Source organism: Diceros bicornis, chromosome 13, assembly GCF_020826845.1.
Source record: "Diceros bicornis minor isolate mBicDic1 chromosome 13, mDicBic1.mat.cur, whole genome shotgun sequence".
NCBI lineage: Eukaryota > Metazoa > Chordata > Mammalia > Perissodactyla > Rhinocerotidae > Diceros > Diceros bicornis.
Window position 1 is genome coordinate 26,361,996 of NC_080752.1, and position 19,149 is coordinate 26,381,144.

The window sequence follows — 19,149 nt, forward strand, 5'->3', positions numbered from 1 at the left end:
GACTGTGAGAACCTGTAGCAGGTTTTTGGGCTGCTTTAGGCAGCCAGGAGTTTCATAAGCAACTGTAGGGGGAGCAGCTGCCACTCTGGGGGCCCAGTGTGAGCATCAACCATGGACGGCGCTGCACCGGATCAGCAAAGCTCACGCCCCGGGTCCTAGTGGCGGATGCCCATGTTGTTAAAGCCTGGGTGTGAGACGACACCAGAGCGTGAGGCTCAGAGCTCTGACCCTGGAGCCGACGGTCCGGCCTCCCCTCCCAGCTCCACCATGGACCAGCCCTGTGGTCACGGGCAGTTTCCAGATCGGAAAAATGGTGATAACAGTTCCCGTCTCATTGGGTAGGGTCAACTGTATACCCCTCCAAGTGAGGGGTAAATCCTATAAAGCACTTTAGCACAATGCCTGGCACTCGAAAGTGAGTAATATTAGTTAAAGTAAAATCGACGGAGTGCCTGCAGTGGGCTGAGCTGTGAATCACAGCTGACTTCTGCTTTTAAATCACTGCTGAGCTGCCTGGAGTGGCACAACCCAGCTGGGCTGGCAGGTGCCCCACCGGCTCCCCCGGCAGACGGCCGTCTCTCCAGGGGCAGATTTCAGCAGTATGCCAGGGATTTGGAAAAGAAAACAGAATAATTAAAAATTGCTCTAACCAAGGCTGAGAAGTTGCCAAGTATTTCAAACTTTAAGACAAGCTCAGCATTTAAGCTCCAGAAAGAGCCATGGCAGTGAACTTTCTTAAGAAAAGTGAAATGACTTTGGTATTTCTTACATAACACACCCCAAAGCATTTTCTAGAAGATTCCTCATTTTCTACCCTAATAGTCTGGGGAGATTGCTTCTCCACAAGAAAACTTCAGCTTTAGGTTTTTCCTACCCAAGGCTTCCAAAACCATTGCATCAAAGGTCACTATTTTACCCTTTAAGTTTTCTTAACAGTTGCCTTGGCATTTTAACATCTCAACTAAAAACAAAAATCGGAAATGGAGCAAGTGACCTGTAAAAAGTAAGTTCACGTTTTCAAGCCTCATCAGCCCTGAATGATGCTGGAATTCTTGTCACACAGCACACTGCTGGGCCGACCACACCCCACCTCAGCAGTGCGGGCCCCGTCCCAGCATGGGGTGCTCAGTCCACCGCTGCTGGGCATGCAGCCCTGGGAGGCAGGTGGCCTCAGCGTTGTCACCCACCCTCCGACAACTCACTGGGTCGGTGATGCTGGTGTCCTACACAATCCAGCCTCACGACAAAGCGCTCTTCCCTTCACCTTGACTGCTGGGGTGAGTTTAACTCTGCAGTCCTGCCGAGGACCCCGAACCTGGCTGACACATGGGTGGGAAGGGGGAACAGGCCCTAGCAGACTTTGAGTGTCAGGTGGAGGGCCTGGGCTGAACTTGGTGTCATAGGCAGCCACTGAGGCCGTCAGCAGAGAAACGACAGATCACCGGCATTAAAGAGGGTGAAGGTGTGCGTGGCATTGGAATGGGGGAGGGTGGGGGGATGGCGAGGGTGTAAGAGAGGCGGGCCCTCCTGTGGTCTAGGCAAGCATCAACAGCGTCCCAGCAGAATCTGGTTTGTAAACAGCAAATGTGCTCCCCTGCTAGAGAGTCAGGTCACCAAAGGACGCGAGGGACCTCTGCATCTCCCTGAAAAGCACCCTCGTCGTTTTGTGCATGTGGGTGCGGGGAGCCCTCCCTCCTCAGCACACACCTCTCGTGGCTGAAATTCAAAGTTGTCTCTGACCTTCTGGGCAAAGTTTTCCTGATGCAAAGCTGCAAGCATAGCTTCCGGACGGACACCCCACTGAGTGACAGGTGAAGCCACAGCTGCGCCTGGCGTTTGGCTGATATGTACAAAGGACCGCTCTTCCTAGTAAGCAGTTTTCCCAGAGGCTGAATGGAGATAAAGCAAAGCATTTCCTGCCTTAGATCTGAAGAAGCCAGTCAACCCGAAGGTCTGGCCTCCCCTCCATTCCAGTTGTTTCCCTAATGAAATATGCTGAAATGGGTAAGTCAGAAAGTCATATTCCAGCTGCTAAGACACTACCAGTGGTCATCAGAATAATGGCCCCCTAAAGATGCCCACCTCCTAACCCAGGGAACCTGTGACTATGTGACCTCACATGGCAAAAAGGACTTTGCAGATGTGATTAAGGACCTCGAGATGGGGAGATGATCCTGGATTATCTGGGCAGCCCCAAAGTCATCACAAGGGTCCTTATAAAAGGGAAGCAGGAGGTCCAAGTAAGAAGAAGCAGATGGGGCGATGGAAGCAAAGGTTGCAGGGAGGGGCCAGGAGCCAAGGAATGTGGGCGGCCTCCACAAGCTGGAGAAGTCAAGGAAACAGATTCTCCCCTAGAGCCTCCAGACGGAACACAGCCCCATGGACCTCTTTTAGACGCCTGACCTCCAGAACTGTGAGAATGAATTTGTGTTATTTTAAGCCACTAGTTCGTGGTAATTGGTCACAGCAGCTACGGGAAACTCGTACACAGACAGCGTGTTTGGCTGGCAACACATCTTAACTTCTGGGCTTTTCCCCACTCTGTCATATCAGCCTCAGGAGGTGGGGGGCACCCCCTCCCAGGAGGACCAGGAGGAGGGTTGCTCATGTGTGGTGGTGTGCGATGGAAGGGACCCTCCAGGGCCGTGTATCTGAGATATGGCATGTGACCAGGCTGATGTGCAAGCATTTGTAAAACAAGGCAGCGTGGGTGCTGCCCGATCAGGCCAGTTGCTGGCTGTGGACAGCTGCTGCACTATGGCCACAGCTCTGGGGTGCCCACCAGCTCAGTCGCCTGCATGTGCCCAGGACCACCAGCCAGCACCCTTTCCATAAAAATATCATTGCTTGGGGCCGGTCCCGTGGCTTAACGGTTAAGTGCACGTGCTCCACTACTGGCGGCCCAGGTTTGGATCCTGGGCGCGCACCGACGTGCTGCTTCTCCGGCCATGCTGAGGCGGCGTCCCACATACAGCAACTAGAAAATGTGCAGCTATGACATACAACTATCTACTGGGGCTTTGGGGGAAAAAAGGAGGAGGATTGGCAATAGATGTTAGCTCAGGGCTGGTCTTCATCTTCCTTACAAAAAAATATATATATGTATCATTACTTAAAAAATAGTCCTTATGCTGATTAAGTTTTACACTGGACTTAGGAACGAGTTAATTCTATGCCTCAACGAAAAGAAGGTCCATGCCACTGTGTTTTCTTGTCATCACGAAACATTTGATTCCTGGGCTCCACCTTAGTTCTCATTTCAGGGGCTGACCCCATCTCCCTGCCATGCAGAGGAAAGTCACTGGTCCTTCATCAGTGCCCCCATGCCAGGGAAGCACAGAGCCTCTCAATTTTGCTCCAGTGGAGCTGCCCCCACCCGGCTGTGTGACTGCCCTTCTCACAACCAGGGACCCTCAAAGCCTCTCCTTCTCTGGGCTGAGTGCTGACTTTACTGCTGGCTCTCAGGGAGAAGGACCCACACCCATGTGAGCAAGGGTGGGAAAGAGGCAGCTTGGGGCACAGAAAAGATTTTACCAACCTTACAATTTTGCGAAAGAGAAAGTGAGCTAGTGTCTACAAGAATTAAGCTGTAAGGAGAGAAAGCGTTTGCAGCGGGTTGAATAGCGGCCCCTAAAAGATATGTCCATTCAGAACCTCAGAATGTGACCTTATTTTGAACAAAGGTCTTTGCAGATGTCACTGAGCTAAGGATCTCAAGATGAGATCCTCCTGGATTATCCAGGAGGGCCCCAAATCCTGTGACAAGTGTCCTGATAAGAAACGGAAGAAGAGAAGAGAGAGGGGAGGAGGCCACGTGAAGATGGAAGTAGAGGTTGGAGTGATGCGGCCACAAACCAAGGGGTGCTTGGGAACCCCAGAAGCTGGAGACAAGGAAGGATCCTCCCCTAGAGCCTTCTGAGGGAGGCACAGCCCTGCCCTTGGTTTTGAACTTCTGGCCTCTAAAACTGGGGGAAAGCAAATTTCTGCTGTTTTAAGCCCCCATTTTGTGGTCATTTGTTGCACAGCCCTGGGACACTCACACACTGCTCTTTACAGCACTAAACTCTGCCACTGCCCCACACGTGGACACACGTGCTGGGGTTTCATTCCCACCAGCAGTCCCCAGGCCCGGCAGATGCTGTCTCAGACCCCGAAGGGTGGCAAGAGCCTGGGCCCTCGGCCCCTTCACATTACAGCAGAACCACAACGCGAGAGGGAAGGCACTGGGCCAGAGGACGGCAGCAGCTCGGAGGCCGCACCCTGGAGAGTCCCCGGGTTCACAGTGATCTTGGCAGATTCGCATCAGAAGATCAAGCAGAACAACGGGGAATGTCAATTCCCACCTCCTCAGCAAGTTTCTGACACAATTGGATTGCTGTCGTCAAGAACCTAGAGCCAGAGGATCACCCCAGGCTGAGCCAGGCTTGCTCTGCATTTCCTCAGAAAGGAGCAAAGGATGTGGAGGAGAAGGAGCCGGTATAAAGCAGCAGTGCCTGCAGAGCTCTCTGCCCCACGGAACTTAAGATAAAATGTGACAATTCCGTCTCTGAAGTGGGCGCGGCCTGTGTGCTGCCAGAACTGAGACCTTGCCCTGGAAACGAGGGGACAGGCTCTTCAATAGAGCCATGCAAGGAGGAGAGAGGAGACAGCCGACGACTTCGCACGGGGATGTTCCTCTGGAAAACAACAAATGAGGTGTGACAGTGTCTAATGGCCCCAGAGGACACAGGCACAGAAACAGGCCAGACTCCTTCATCGTTATTCGAGTTTGGCCCAAATTCCTTTATACACGAAACGAGATATGACCTGAGAAAATAGAAACAATCTCTCTGCTCCCCCAGGGCTCCCCAGGCCAGGCCTGAGCACAAGGCCCAACCAGCCCAGCTCTGGGGCCCTGGGCTCGAGGCCAAGGCTGTGATACCACCGAGGCGCACTGGGTGGGGCCATGGAAGGCTCAGTATCGCAGGGCACAGCTGGGCAAGCCCATGCAGCCCACCCTCAATCTCACTGCTTGATGGAAACCAATCCACAGTAGAATGTTCTGCCAGAAATTACAGCTTCTGAAAATGAAGAACTCTTTCTCTGTGTTCTGGAATAAGAGTAACTTTTAGATATGAAAAGTCTTTGTCAAAGCAGTTCCACATATGAGTTACCTTTGGTGTCTTCCAGGTTGTCAAATGAACTCCTAGAAAAAGTGCTCTACTCCCACTAGAGTTCACGGTCTTCCCTCAAAATTAATAATTCCTACCGACCGGGACCCCACCATGCCCCTCCTGGAGCTCTCCTTGAAAGTGAATTCTGGTCATACGAGGGACTGAGGGTGAGGAGTCTGGGCAGGGGTCCCTCCTGTCTAACAACAGTCAACCTCTCATTCTTTGGGAGCTTCCCTCAACTGCAAAGCACATTCGCTGACTGGGCTGATGCTGAGGAAATCGGCCAACTATCTAGGAAAGTCTATTTCTTTTCTTAGTTAGTGGTTCTCAAAGGGCACTCGAGAGACAATGAACAGACCAAGTTCCATGGAATGTATGTGTGTTTTCCACTGTGGATTTTCAAGTCATATTTAACACTGAAGCTCATGTGTTAGATCATGGTAATTTACCCAGGAGTAGTTCCAGAAAAAGAAAGCCATGGAATCGTGGTACAACAGGATTTGTCCTTTCTCAAATGTTCATGCCACAGCCATATACAACACTCAGGGCCCACAGAGGACAAGCCAAGATGGACAAGACCCACTTGTTTTGGGCAAATTCTAAAATGACAGTGTGGGGGCCAGCCTGGTGGCTCAGCGGTTAAGTGTACGTGCTCCACTTTGGCGGCCCGGTGTTCGCAGGTTTGGATCCTGGGTGTGCACCGACTCACTGCTTGTCAAGCCACGCTGTGGCGGCGTCCCATATAAAGTAGAGGAAGATGGGCATAGATGTTAGCCCAGGGCCAGTCTTCCTCAGCAAAAAGAGGAGGATTGGCATGGATGTTAGTTCAGGGCTGATCTTCCTCACAAAAAAAAAATAATAAAATAAAATGACACTGTGGTCTGTGTCCGTGGCAAACACCTACCAAGTAAGAAGGGATTCTGCAAAGTAGAGGGGAATAGTACCGCAGACTGTCCTTTTCCTCACCCTAAGAGCACCCCCAATCCAACGTGGGTAAGCTTAACCTGCTCTAAGTCACGGCAGGGAGGGGCGGCAGCCTCCTATCCTTCCAATTGCAAGATGCTCTGTCCCCAGCACGTAGGCCGTCACTTGCCAGGTGTGTTCTGCAGGAGAGAGCACAGCGGCCAGACCAGGGCCTTGCAGGGTCTGGATAAGGCCTTTGTGGCTCTGAACGCAGCACTGATGCACTGAGCAGTGCTCCTCGAGGCCCACGGCAAGGACAGTGAAGCTTGCCTTTCTTCTACTTCGCCACCTCCCAGGGCCAAGGACTTGTCTGACCCAACAGCTTTTTCCAACGAGCTGCTGTCACGGCGAGACTTCTTCAGAAGCAATACCAGGCTCTTGCAGCTCTGACACCACCCCAACTCCACAGTGAAGTGCTGCTTTTCAGGGGCCCAGAGCCTCATCTCAGAAGACACAACACAAACAGAAATCATCACGTGTCTGGAGGGGACATCCGCTTTACATCTTCAGACCAGCAATAATGTGAGATGAGCACAGTGCACCATGCCCGCACACATCGCAGAGGCCCTGCCTCCCGTGTCGGCAGACTCAATGGAGAGACGGCAAGCATTGTTTCCAGAGGTGGGCGGGGGGCAGCGAGTCCTTGCGAGTCCCAACACTGGATTTCTGTGTTGGGAAAAACTACCACACACCAGCGCTGCCCCAGTGGTGCAGGCAGGGCTGACTGAGGACTGCGGTCCGTGGGCTTCTCTGTGCCGACCCCGTCATTTCTTACATCATGGATTATCTATTCCTCTCTGGAGAGGAAACGTGCCTGCCACAAGATCTGGTGGCAGTGGTCACAGCGTTGTGCTCACAGGATCTTTGTAGGGCTCCGTTAGTGGGGCATTTTAAGAGGATGAGTTTACACTGCTCTTTAGTAGAATAAAGCCCCAACCATACCTAGTTACAGATTTTACCAGATTGAAAAATCAAATCAGTGAACCCTAGCTTCACAGACGCATAAACAAGGGCCAAGCACAGGACTCTGGCTTCCTGCTCCTTGTGGCAAGTGGGCAGACACCAGGGCCCAGGTGACAGTGTGAACCAAAAGCAAAGTGGTGTGAAGGACCAAGCAGCCAAAGCCACCCCCTTCTCTCCGTCAGCAGAGTTCTGTTACCTTTTCTGATCTTGTCATGGAAGTTAATGGCATCCACAGAAGCTGTGACTATGTTGGTCTTGCAGTGACGAGCAGCCACGATCCCGGCCACCTCGTCCATGAGCTTCATGGTAACACCTGCACGGAGAAGGGGCACATGGCAGATTAGACATGAGGGAAGGGGAGACTTTTCTATCCTGCAAACAAGTCGTAAAAAACAAAGCCCTCCCATACCCACCATCCAGGGGGCAGCCAGAGCTAGGGGCGGGGTGCGTGATCGGGGCACGTCGAAGCTCATGTTGTCAACCTGGCTTCCTCGGGAGCTTTGGAAAATGGCCAAGGCTGATGTTCTGGGGCGCTAACAAAACGACAATCCTTTTCCTAACTCCACAGATATCTTATCCCACCAGCAAAGTTTCGTTACAGTATCTACTGGAATGGCTGCCTCGCAAAGCTGGGTAACAAGTGTTGGTGGGAATGTGGAGGAATCAGAACCCTTGCACTGCTGGTGGGGATGCAAAATGGTGCAGCTGCTTTGGAAGCAGATTGGAGTTTCTCAAATGGCTAAACATCAAGTTACACATGACCCAGCAATTCCACTCCCAGGTGTGCACCCAAGAGAAAAAGAAACAGGGTTTCACACAAACACTTGCAGCATTATTCATAATAGCCAAAGAGTGGACACAACCCAAATGTCCATCAAGTGATGAAAGGACAAAGAAAATGCTGTGGATCCATATGTTGGCATATTCTTTGGCCATAAAAAGAAATGAAGCACTGACGCATGCTACAACGTGGACGAACCTTGAAAACATTAAGCTGAATGAAAGAAGCCAGTCACAAAAGACTGGATATTGTATGGTTCCCTTTATATGAAATGTGCAGGATAGGCAAATCCATAGGGTCAGAGGGAGATTAGTGCTTGCCCAGGGGTAGGGGGTTAGGGGGAAATGGGAGGGACTGCTAATGTGGCTGCGGGGTTTCTCTTTGGAGTGATGAAAATGTTCCAAAATTGATGGTGGTGAAGGCTGTGTAACTCTGTGAATACACTAAAAATCAATGACTTGTACACTTTAAATGGGTGAATTGCATGGTACGTGAATTGTATCTCAATACGCTGTTATATAAAACAAACAAAACGAGAAAGCCAGGCTCATGCAAGCCCGAGGTGTCATTAAAACCTCAGGCTGCAGATGCCATTTGCTCTTGCCCACACTCCCTTTGTTTGATGGGATCACAACTGAACACCTGCTAGTCCCCGCCCCCCAATTCTTGAACCCCCGTTACGACACGTATATTATACTTCTTATTTCATCTGAAAAACTTTAAACCATATCTTTTATTAGGTTGAACTACATGAAATCGCCAAAATCATCCTTTTTTTGTGTGTGTGTGTGTGAGGAAGATCAGCCCTGAGCTAACATCCATGCTAATCCTCCTCTTTTTGCTGAGGAAGACTGGCTCTGAGCTAACATCTATTGCCAATCCTCCTCCTTTTTTCCCCCCAAAGCCCCAGTAGATAGTTGTATGTCATAGTTGCACATCCTTCTAGTTGCTGTATGTGGGACGTGGCCTCAGCATGGCCAGAGAAGTGGTGCGTTGGTGCGCGCCTGGGATCCGAACCTGGGCCGCCAGTAGCGGAGCACACGCACTTAACTGCTAAGCCACAGGGCCGGCCCCAAAATCAACCATTTTTGACCTACAAAAGCAATAAAGTGATACTGATCAACCTAATGGCTACCAGAAATCTTAAAAAGTTATGCACATTCACCCTAGGATACAGAATGATTTATAAAAATCCAGAGAGAGGCAGAAAGACAGACTCCATCCCCCTCATGAAAGCCAGGCTTGCGTGGAATCGTATTTAGGGCGGGGCCAGGCAGGTGACTAGGGAAGTGAGGAGGGCTGGCGGGGGCCCTTCTAAAGGACAGCCACTGACCAGACCTGCCTGCTGCCCCTACCCCCAGGAACGAGGGCCCCACTACCAGCCTCCTGATGTATCAAGAGAAGCCGGGAACCTACATGCTTATGAGGAATCTGCCGATTTTTAAACATTGGTCATTAATTTAAAAATCTCTTTACTGTATGGGGGAAACAAAAAACGATATAACTAAAAAAAGAACCGAAGCCCTTTCTGTACTGGACCAGAGGCCTCGTACAAATACAGCAGAAGATGCTTCTTAAAAGGAACACAGGAGACAGAGGGACGGGCTGGCCCTCTGTCTGCTTGGGATATCTGAGGTTCAGTATACTCTTCTCTCTACTTTCGTGAATACCTGGGCATTTCCGGAATAAAAAGTTTTTTTTTTAATTAATATTCTTGATTTAAAAATTATGCTTTTATTACCAGGAGTTTTCTTATGGAAGACCCTGCTAAATGATGATAAGGATAAATGACAATGATGGTCGGGGGGAGACACGTGAGAGCTGTGAGAGCCGGCACTGGCCATTGAAAAGCACTTTCAAAGACACTGGCGCATCTGTTCTCAACCTGTGCAGCAAAGTATTCACGTCCCCAGTTTTCAAATTAACAACTGAGGCTCTAAGTCACATGGAGGTCCAATTCTCAAGAAAGTGCAAGTGAAACGCTGGGAAAACAGCTCTTTGGCAGAGGAGAGAACCACAGGTGCCAGGTTTCATCCCCAGGCGACCGAGGCTCTGGGAGCTGGCAGGGCAGGGAGCCTCCAGGCTTCAAGTAGCTTGGCACTCTAAGGTCCGAGACAAGGGGTCATGTTGCTTTCCAAAGAGGCTGTTGGGTTATTTTAAGTCATGATTGGAAGTAGACATGGGCAGCCTTGCCTAAGCCCACCACGAGTCTCTCTTGGCCTTTCTACCCACAGCAATGGGCCTCCGGGAAGGCGGGCGAGTGCTGGCTTGGCAGGGTGGAGGCCTATCAGCCAGGTCCCCAGCCCAGGGTTCCAAGGAGGTGAGAACACAAAACAGCATGTGGGTCATCTGGAGTGTCAACGCCAACCACCTCCTAGGAGGGCCATCTCAGCTTCTGAATTAACCGCTTAACCGCACCAGGCTGTGACACGGCCCAACCCACAAGGCGGTTCAGACTTCAGACTCTGGAGTCAGACAGCCTGGGTATAAGTGGCCCCACCACTGCCTGGTGAGTAGCGGGGGAGGGCACGAGGGCCCATCACCACCACCACCACCTGGCTGGGGACCCTGGGCAGCCAGATGGCCCTCTGAGCCCTGGGCTCTGCATCTGCAAGGTAGGAGGGGTGACAGCACCTACCTGCAGGTGACCAAGGAGCAAATGGGACGAGTCTCGTGGCCACTCAGTAACAGCAGCTATAGTTATGAGAAACAGGACTACTGAACGTCTGTTAAACTGAACGCTGATTTAATTCGGTTTGGAGGATAAATAGAAAAGGAAATAGTAGTGAAATGTCTCAGAATACCAGGAAACATGTGGGTGAGAACCACACACACTTTGCTCGGGGGGCAAGGGTGGAGTCCAGGGGACAGACAGCCTCACTTTGCCATGTGCCAACCACAGAGGGCCCAGAGGCAGGTCTGAGACCCACAGCCCATCTGCTGACCCGGTCGTGGCTTCAGAGTGTGTGTGCATATGTGCGTGTATGTGTCTGCACGTGTGTGCGTGTGTGTTTAAGTTTCCTAGAGGGAGTGAGAGAGCCCACAGCCCGACTTCTCCAAGGTTGATCTGCCTCATAAAGAATCGAGTTGTTACAACAGCTGGACAAGTGGCCCTTGCTCACAAATGGAGTCTGGAATCCATTTCCCATAGACTTGCTCTAAGCACGGTAAGCGCACTTCCTCCGGCAGCCAACAGAGCGCATTCCGTCTGATGAAGTGTCGAGACAGGTCGTGTTTGTCACGAAACGATGCTGCACTGCAGATAATTTACATCAAGAAAATGTCAGTCTAGAATCTGCAAACAGTTGAACACAAGAATGATGAAGACACAGGATTCTAGTAGAAATGGGGGGTAAGTGTATTTTCACTAGAGGATTTATGTTTATGACATAAAGTCACTAGAGGATTCACTAGAGGATTCACTAGAGGATTAAGTTTATGACAGAATGGGCATCATGTGTGGCTGCCCTTCCTTCAGGTGGAGACACCAGCAAACTCAGGCACATCAGGTTCCTTCTGAGAACAATCGAGACAGAGATTGTTCAAACAAGATTTTTTGAGAGAAAAATGAAGAAAGGAGACAGTGAAGTCTGGCACGAGAGAGAGGAAAAAAGGACATGTCGTGGAGAAGCAATGATGCCACTGGGAGCAGCGAACCAGACACAGAACAACAGCTGGCGTTCCTGAGGCTCCGGTGCAGGCTCTGCTCCAGCACATTGCTGGTCACCGTGCTAGGAGGTCGGCTCCTCAAGGGGGAGCTTTGTTCACTGTTGTATCCCAAGTGCCCGCTCTGTGGTAGGCTCTCAGCGAGACTGAATGCAGGAATGAATGAATGAATGAATGAATGAATGCTGACCCTCCCTGGACAGCAGCCTGTGAGGTAGGCCCATTACTGTCTCCATCTATCAAAGCAGGAACTGGAGGCACAGCACTCCCCGGGTAGAGTGGGATCAGCCCCTGACCACAGGGCACCAGAGGCCACACCGTGCTGCCTCTCGATCCAGGTCCTATGATAGTGAGACTCGAGGTGGAATTCCTAACTAGATACGATTATGGGAGAGAGCCCAAGACCATGGGGAGAGGTGAGGGTGGCAGTAAAATTAGTGTTCAGGGCTGGAAGGCCACAGCCCAGAGCTCCCAGTGTGGGAGCCACCAGGCGGTGTCACAACCTGGGGGTGGGGGGTGGGGTGGGGAACAAGGGTAAGGAGGTGAGAAAGGAAGGGAAAGTTGCACTGGAATTCATGTTCAGAAGGCAGACAGACCTACAGTCAATCTCTTGTTTGTGTGTCCTGAGAAGAGAAGGAGGGAAGAATAACTGGAAGCAACCGTAGTCAGCTCCTTCAAACCTGGGTTTTGCCCCATTTATCCAACATGCTGGTAGAGATCCCACAAGGGACTTCACTGTTACTAAAAATACTGCAGGATCCAAAGTGCAAGCCAGCCAGGATGGGCTCCGAGCCCAGGGCAGACAGGGGAGGACACGAGCAGCTGGGTGAGCTCCTGATGCAGATGCCCCCACCAGCCCCGTGCGGTAGCACCCTCAGACCATCTGCATCACATGACATGGAAGCCAGCACAGGTGGGGACATGCCTCATTGTCCCTGCCCAATTCAGAACCCGGCATACAGCGCTCAGAAAGGTTGCTGAATAAATAAACGAATCAATGAATGGAGGAACGTCGGCTAACAGACCACCATCACCTCAAGGAAGCAGCTCCAGTACCCAGCTGTAGGGCCCGTATTTGGGCAACAATCTGGTTCACAATTAGTCCATTTGAGGCCAGGAAAGACAAGCTTATCCAATCCACAGACCCCAAAGCTAGGTGAGCCAGGTGACTTGTTGGATAACAAATCAATATTTAAAATCACCTTACTAGGGGCCGGCCCAGTGGCGCAAGCGGTTAAGTGCGCGCGCTCCGCTGTGGTGGCCCAGGGTTCGCTGGTTTGGATCCCGGGCGCGCACCGACGCACTGCTTGGCAAGCCATGCTGTGACGGTGTCCCATATAAAGTGGAGGAAGATGGGCACAGACGTTAGCCCAGGGCCAGTCTTCCTCAGCAAAAAAAGAGGAGGATTGGCAGATGTTAGCACAGGGCTGATCTCCTCACACACACACAAAAAATCACCTTACTATGTCTGCTGGATAATGACGTTTAAAGAGACAGCTCCCTCCCGACTCCAACAGCCAGCATACAAATCTGAGCTGGGAGACCCAGGGAGAGGATTGTGATTAGCTGCAAACCTGACACAAAACAACAGAAAAGGTAGACTCATGGACTGAGTTCACAGACTGCTAGTGTCCAGGTCAGGGGGTAAAGCACGATCCCACTATGCGTGTCTATGATTAGATTACACCTCCAATAGGGGGGTTATCCCGGGTACCAAACAGTGACTAATACGGGCAGCAGGTGACCAGGACGGGGAGGAATCCCAGCACTCCGCAAGACACGGAGGTCTGGAAAGAACTGGGTGTGCTCCACAGGAGAGGGCCTGGGGGGGTGGGTGGGGCTCTGACCACATCTGCCCCCTTCTGTTAATCTGTACCTCCTGGGGAGGCCACGGTAGGGTCAATGGGAAGTGACAGTAAGGTAGATTTTAGGGCTCACTACATGGAAAAACTCTCTGTCCAAAACTCAGGTGTTTGGCCTTGTAAAGGCGAGGGCCCCCAGCCCCTGCTGTGGCTGAGACAAGCTGTGGGATCAGAGCTGGAAGCAGGACCTCTGCTGGAGAAGACAGACCTCACTGGAAACCTGCCTGCGGCTCCTGGCAACCTCAAGTCTGTTTTCACAAATGCACCTTTTAGTGTTGCTCCAGAGGGCTTGGAGAAAAGGGAAGGATAACTGTGGTCCTTTGGGGTCCTGTGTACAAAGTGGACTCTGGCGGCTACTTAGTGGGAAGGGAATCAATGTCATGAAAACCGAGATTATAATAAAACGTTGATTACCAGTGTGATGACCTGGTGAGGAGCAACCCTGGACAAATAACCGTGTGGGTGTGGTTCTGAGACATTCTTGTTATCTGTTGCTAAGAGAAAATGACTCTCATTTTGCAGAAGTAAGACACTTAAAAATCCACATATTCTCATCCCATCATGACATGTTTGTAAAGACTGTTACCGAAAAATACGTCTATGACTGTAAACACAATATACTATGATCTATGTGTCAATTGAGAAAAGTAAATTTTGTTAAATAAAAAAAAACCTAGAAACCCACCTGCCTGGTTTGTAACTGCCCTTCCTCCTACCTTTGCCCAGTGGGACCCTTGGTCTTGCCAGAGGAAGCCACCAGCCCTCTTTGACACTGGAAGGCACCATCTCCTCTTCACTTTTTTACTCTTTAATTAAAAATATCAAGTACCAGAGTTTTCTCAAAAATGCCTCTTTCCAAGTTCCTACTGAAAAACCTCATCAATTTCTTCCCATTGAGGTACCATAGGTGCTGCCGACGACGGGAAGATAACTTTGGCAAATTACAGTCTGTCGTGTGCTGTCCCTATCACCCAAGGTTCGTCATTTAAAAAGTGACAACAAAATCGTAGGATCTGCTGTCCTTGGAGCCTGCATTCAGTTCAGGAAGGAAAAAAATAAGACTTGCTTGGCCACTAACATATAGATAAACATCGGGTACCAAAGATATTTTTGAATCTAACATTTAACTGCTTATAGGTTTTTTTGAAGTATCGACAACATGTTGACGGGCTTAAAAATAGCAGCTTAATGTTATTTTCCCAGGCCCGACTGCCTGACTGGGTCACGCCTGCCTAGAAACCCAGAGCAGCAGTTAGCAGCTCTGAGCCGGTGCCGCTGACTACACTGTGGGTGGCGATTTGCAATGCCCCCATTTCTATATTTAATCCCAACTGACGAGTGTGGGTGCCAGCCTCCTATATTAAGAAAACGATAGTAAGTTCATCTTATTTTAACTAGCCCACCCTTTTGAAATTATAAGGGGTTATTCTAAGAGCCAGGTGAGTGACAGCCTCCCAAGACAGTCTGGCTTCTCCCTCCCTAGTTCCAAACATACCTGCAGGCACCTCTGTGAACCAGGACCATGGGCGGAGGAATATGAATTAAGGTAATTAATAAGGGTTATTTTTGGCAATTAATGCACGGTGTAGTAAAGATGTCGGGTTTCTAATGTCAAAATGTCAAAAGTGGGAACTCTGGCAGAGGCCTCTGGCACAGCTGAACTGTGGCTCCCATATGCCCAGAGCATCACAGAGCCAGGGAACCAGGGAAAAGGGCTGCTCCGCCGTATTTTATTCCTCACACTCTGTGTCAGGGACTTGAGAAGGTCACAATTAAATCTGCTTACTGCTGTTGGTGGATTCCTGACCCAACTGCCACGGAGCCCAGGGAGAAGGTGCAGTGGTCACATGCGAGCCCCCTCCCCGCTCCCCACTGGGAAAGGCAGGCCAGGGGGAGGTTGTGGCCTCGGCCTGGAGCCCACACAAGGCCAGGTCGTGTCTTTGAAGGCCAAGATCCATTCTCGTGGGTGTCAGTTTCCTCTCTGGAGTCTAGACTGAAGTCAGGAATGAAGGCTAATACTTAAGAATTACATGTTCATGATGTCGGCAGGAAAGATGCTGTTAGAGGACGTCGGCCACGTGTGTCCCTAAGGAATGCAGCTAAAGAGGAAGCAAAGCAGATTAACATGGCATGAAAACCAAAAGATGCCCGTACATTTGCAGATAAGGACGTTCTCATGCTGTATGGCTGACCCCGTTTCTCAAGCAAAATGTTTTGCATTTCTGGAAGAAGAGGGAGGACTGCTGGCCAGCAGGGACTCAAAACCACACATGTCCCAGCTGGAGGAGGCTGCTGAGAGGTCCAGCATGGGCAGGAGGAAGCCAGTTCCTGGGACAGGTGTCAGCAGGGCCCTCTGAAGGCCAGCTAAAGAGGGCGGGAGGGGCCGTGGTTTCAGCCAGTTCACAGTATCAGCGGTTTTCAGGGTTGTAACCAGACCCTCACCTCTTGCCCTGCCCCCTAGAGCCATCTGGATGGACATGAAGCTGCTCTTTGGAGCCTTAGCTGCTGAGAATGATGTTTTCAAAAACAAAGATCCTTAGAAAGTGAGACCTGGAAGGAACGTAGCCATCACCTAACACAACTCTCGGTTTCCTACCGAAGAAACGGGCGCCCAAACCAGCATTCACTTGCTCCTCTCTTGACCCCGCTAGACCAGAAGTTCTTCAAAGTAGGAAACATGTCTTACTCCTCCCTTTTCTTCCTTCTCCCTCGACCAAGGGCTCGACGTGCAGCGGGGGCTCCAGTTAAACAAGATCACAAAACTGGAAAGAGGCACCTGTGCTTATTCTGTATTCTTCAGGGAATCAGTTCCTCCTACAGGTGCAAAATACTGCTTTTTCACAACTGCCCCCATGAAAATCAAGCAAACAAGAGTATCAGGGCGGGAGGCCTCACCCCACACCTCGCCCCCCAGACTCCCTCTGCTTGGGCCGACAGGCTTCTCTCACCCGTGTGCCCCTGCCTCCCTCCCCCTACGGGCCTGCTGTTTCCTCTGCCTCCTGCTGCAGGTTTCCTGGCCTCGGGACCCCCAGGCAGCTATGTGTGTCCCCTTGGCTGCTGCACATTTGTGTGAAGGATCTGTTGTCAGAGAAGGTTTGCCTTCCGATGTCTCAGGTGGGTCGGTATCTGTGTCACACTCTGCCACGTCCCCAGGCCTCGCACAAAGATGGACACAGGGAAGGTGCTTGGTAAGTGTTCAGTGAGTTAGGAAGCCATCATCATGTGTTCCCCCTACAAGGTGAACACACAGCTTCGAACACTCCTCTGGATGGGGCTGACCCCGCTGTCATCTCCATTGCCCCACTGCAGTTCCATGCAGGGACCACCTTCCCTCTTTCCAGTTCATTCACTCAGCACATTGCCCATCTACTCTATGCCAGGCCCTGTTCTCAGTGCTGGGGCTGCAGCAGCAAACACATTAGATCAAAGTCCCCATCTGGGAGCTTCCATTCTGGCAGGGGTGGCGAGCCAAGGCGAAAGCATCTGTCAGGTGGTGGTAAGTGCTTTGGAGCAAGACAGAAGCACGGTCAGGGGATGGGTCTATGTTATATAGGGCAGTCAGGAAAGGCCGCCATTTCCCCAGAGACCTGAAGAAAAAGAAAGGCAGCTGTGCAGTTGTCTGGGGGACCACAACCCAGGCAGGGGGAAGGAAGAGCAGCCCAGGAAGAGGGAACAGCAGGTGCAAAGCCCACAGACACAGGTGTACCCCGTGAGTCCTGGGAACAGTGAGGAGCAGGAGCAAGGGGAGAGGACGGGAGAGGATGGTAAGGTGGAGGGGGAGGCACATGGGAAGACAAGATCCTGGAGGGCCAATTGAAGGAAAGAAAGGGCACAAATAAAAATACTAGGCTTCTACGTGGTGTGAGACAGGAGCCACTGCAGGGTTCTAAGCAGGCACGGCTTGATCTGACTTCTGCTCTAAAAGGACCAGCGAGGCTGCTATGTTGAGAAGAGACCATCAGGGAAGTCGGGAGACTAGGTAAGAGGCCATTTCAATGGTAATGGGTAGACCCTGAGGTGACGGGAGAGGTGTCTGATATGTTTTGAAGGTGGAGCCCAAAAGACTGGCTGACAGATGAGATGGAGCGTCTACATGAGAGAGCCGAGTCATGGATGACCGCGGTAATGCTGGCTTGACAACCAGGATAGTCTGGCTGCCACTACAGAGGGAAGGCTGGGAGGAACAGGGTCGGGGGAGCCAAGGAGCTACATGTCTGAGACCAAATTGGAGAGGCCTGTCAGCCATCCCAGGGAGGTCCTGAGGAGATGGCTAGAGTCCAGGGGAGAGGTTCAGCTGGAGTTATAAACACGGGAGCCACCAGCCTAGGGCGGCATGAGACCTGATGAGTCACGGAGAGGGGAGTGCAGGGTGCAGGGATGGGCCCCAAGGCACTGACGCAGGCAGGAAGGGTGAGCGGGAATGGCATGGGGACCAGAGGGGCAGCAGTGGGCAATCCCTGGGCCTCAGGAAGGAGGTTAAGGAAAGGCTGGATGAACTGTGAGCACTGAGACCTGCCCACTGGGACAGTGACAGCAGGGAAGCGTTTGGAGCAGGTTTCAGAGAGGACGATGAGAGGGACAGGAGGGACCGAGTGCAGACACTCTCCAAGGCACTGAGCTGAAAGGGGGAGGGGAGGTGTGGGAGCAAAGCTGGGGCCAGAGAGACCTCTCTGAGAGGGAGGAGAGGACTGGCCTCCAGTTGCTGCCCTGAGGGGACCAAGGACAGTGTGACAAGTGGGTGACCTGACTGACGACAGTCCCTATCCCGTTATTCTTTTTCCTAAGCGAGTGAACGGCAGAGCCAGGGAGCCCTGCTGGGTCAGCAGGGCTGCCCTGGAACTCGGGCCCCCCGGCAGGGCCAGCACTTCCCCCAGACCCTCTTAGCTCATTAGAGCTGGGGGTGGGGAGGTCCTTACTGAGATACTTATCTGTAGACTCACAACAGCACAGTATAGAAAACAACTGCACCCTGAGCTCACCCCAGAGCCATTCAACGTCAGGCTCACCCACTGTGTCACGTTCACACTGCCCTGACATGACCGGGGGGTGCAGACGGGATTGAGACCGACCAGGTCCCTGGCCTCGGCAGCCGAGGCAGAATCAACCCAGTTTAGTGGTCAGTGACCACCTCACACCTGAACCAAGGGCCAGGGCAGCGTGAGGCAGACAAGCATGGGTTCCCCTGCAGAAGCGCGGCCCCCGCAGGGCGCTGTGAAGTACGAGGCAGAGCTGGTCCTACAAGTGGGAAAGGCGCCCTGCCCGCCAACCTGGGCCCAACCTGGCAGCCTGATCTAAGGACATCAGAGCCACAGCTGCCAACAGCTCAGGACACAGCCACCTGCCAGCATCAACTCAAACCATCTCTCCAAATGATTTCTTTCATTCATCAATGGACATTCATCAAGTTCCTTCTATGCACAAGGTGCTCTGCAAAGCACTGTGGGAGAGAGGCAAGTAAGGATAAGAAAGGCCATGATCTGCAGGAAATGAATCCCTGAGATTACCACAACTATTATAACGGGCAGAAAGGCTAAAGTGAGGAATAGGGGAACAGTAACGGAAGATGGGAACAGTAACGTGCTATGGCGCACATGGAGGGGAGGGTGCCTGGCCTGGGGAGGGAGGGGCTCCAGGAGCAGGGGGAGGAGACAGGATTTGGTCTGGGCAGGCAGAAATGGGTGGAGGTGGGAAGAACAGGAGGAACAAGGACATGGAGGCAGAAAAGCACGAGGCATGTTTAAGGGAAGAAAGTCACAGGTGA

The 19,149-nt window shown here is 51.7% G+C and overlaps 1 protein-coding gene across 2 annotated transcripts in view; it reads right to left on the bottom strand.

Annotated features, from left to right (window-relative positions):
- ACOT7 (acyl-CoA thioesterase 7) overlaps window positions 1-19,149 on the bottom strand; it is a 119,251-nt gene that overhangs the window by 27,184 nt on the left and 72,918 nt on the right. For both annotated transcript variants that reach the window (XM_058552769.1, XM_058552768.1), the window contains one exon: window positions 7,276-7,392. In XM_058552769.1, the coding sequence (XP_058408752.1) occupies window positions 7,276-7,392 (117 nt within the window). The remainder of the gene's footprint in view (window positions 1-7,275; window positions 7,393-19,149) is intronic.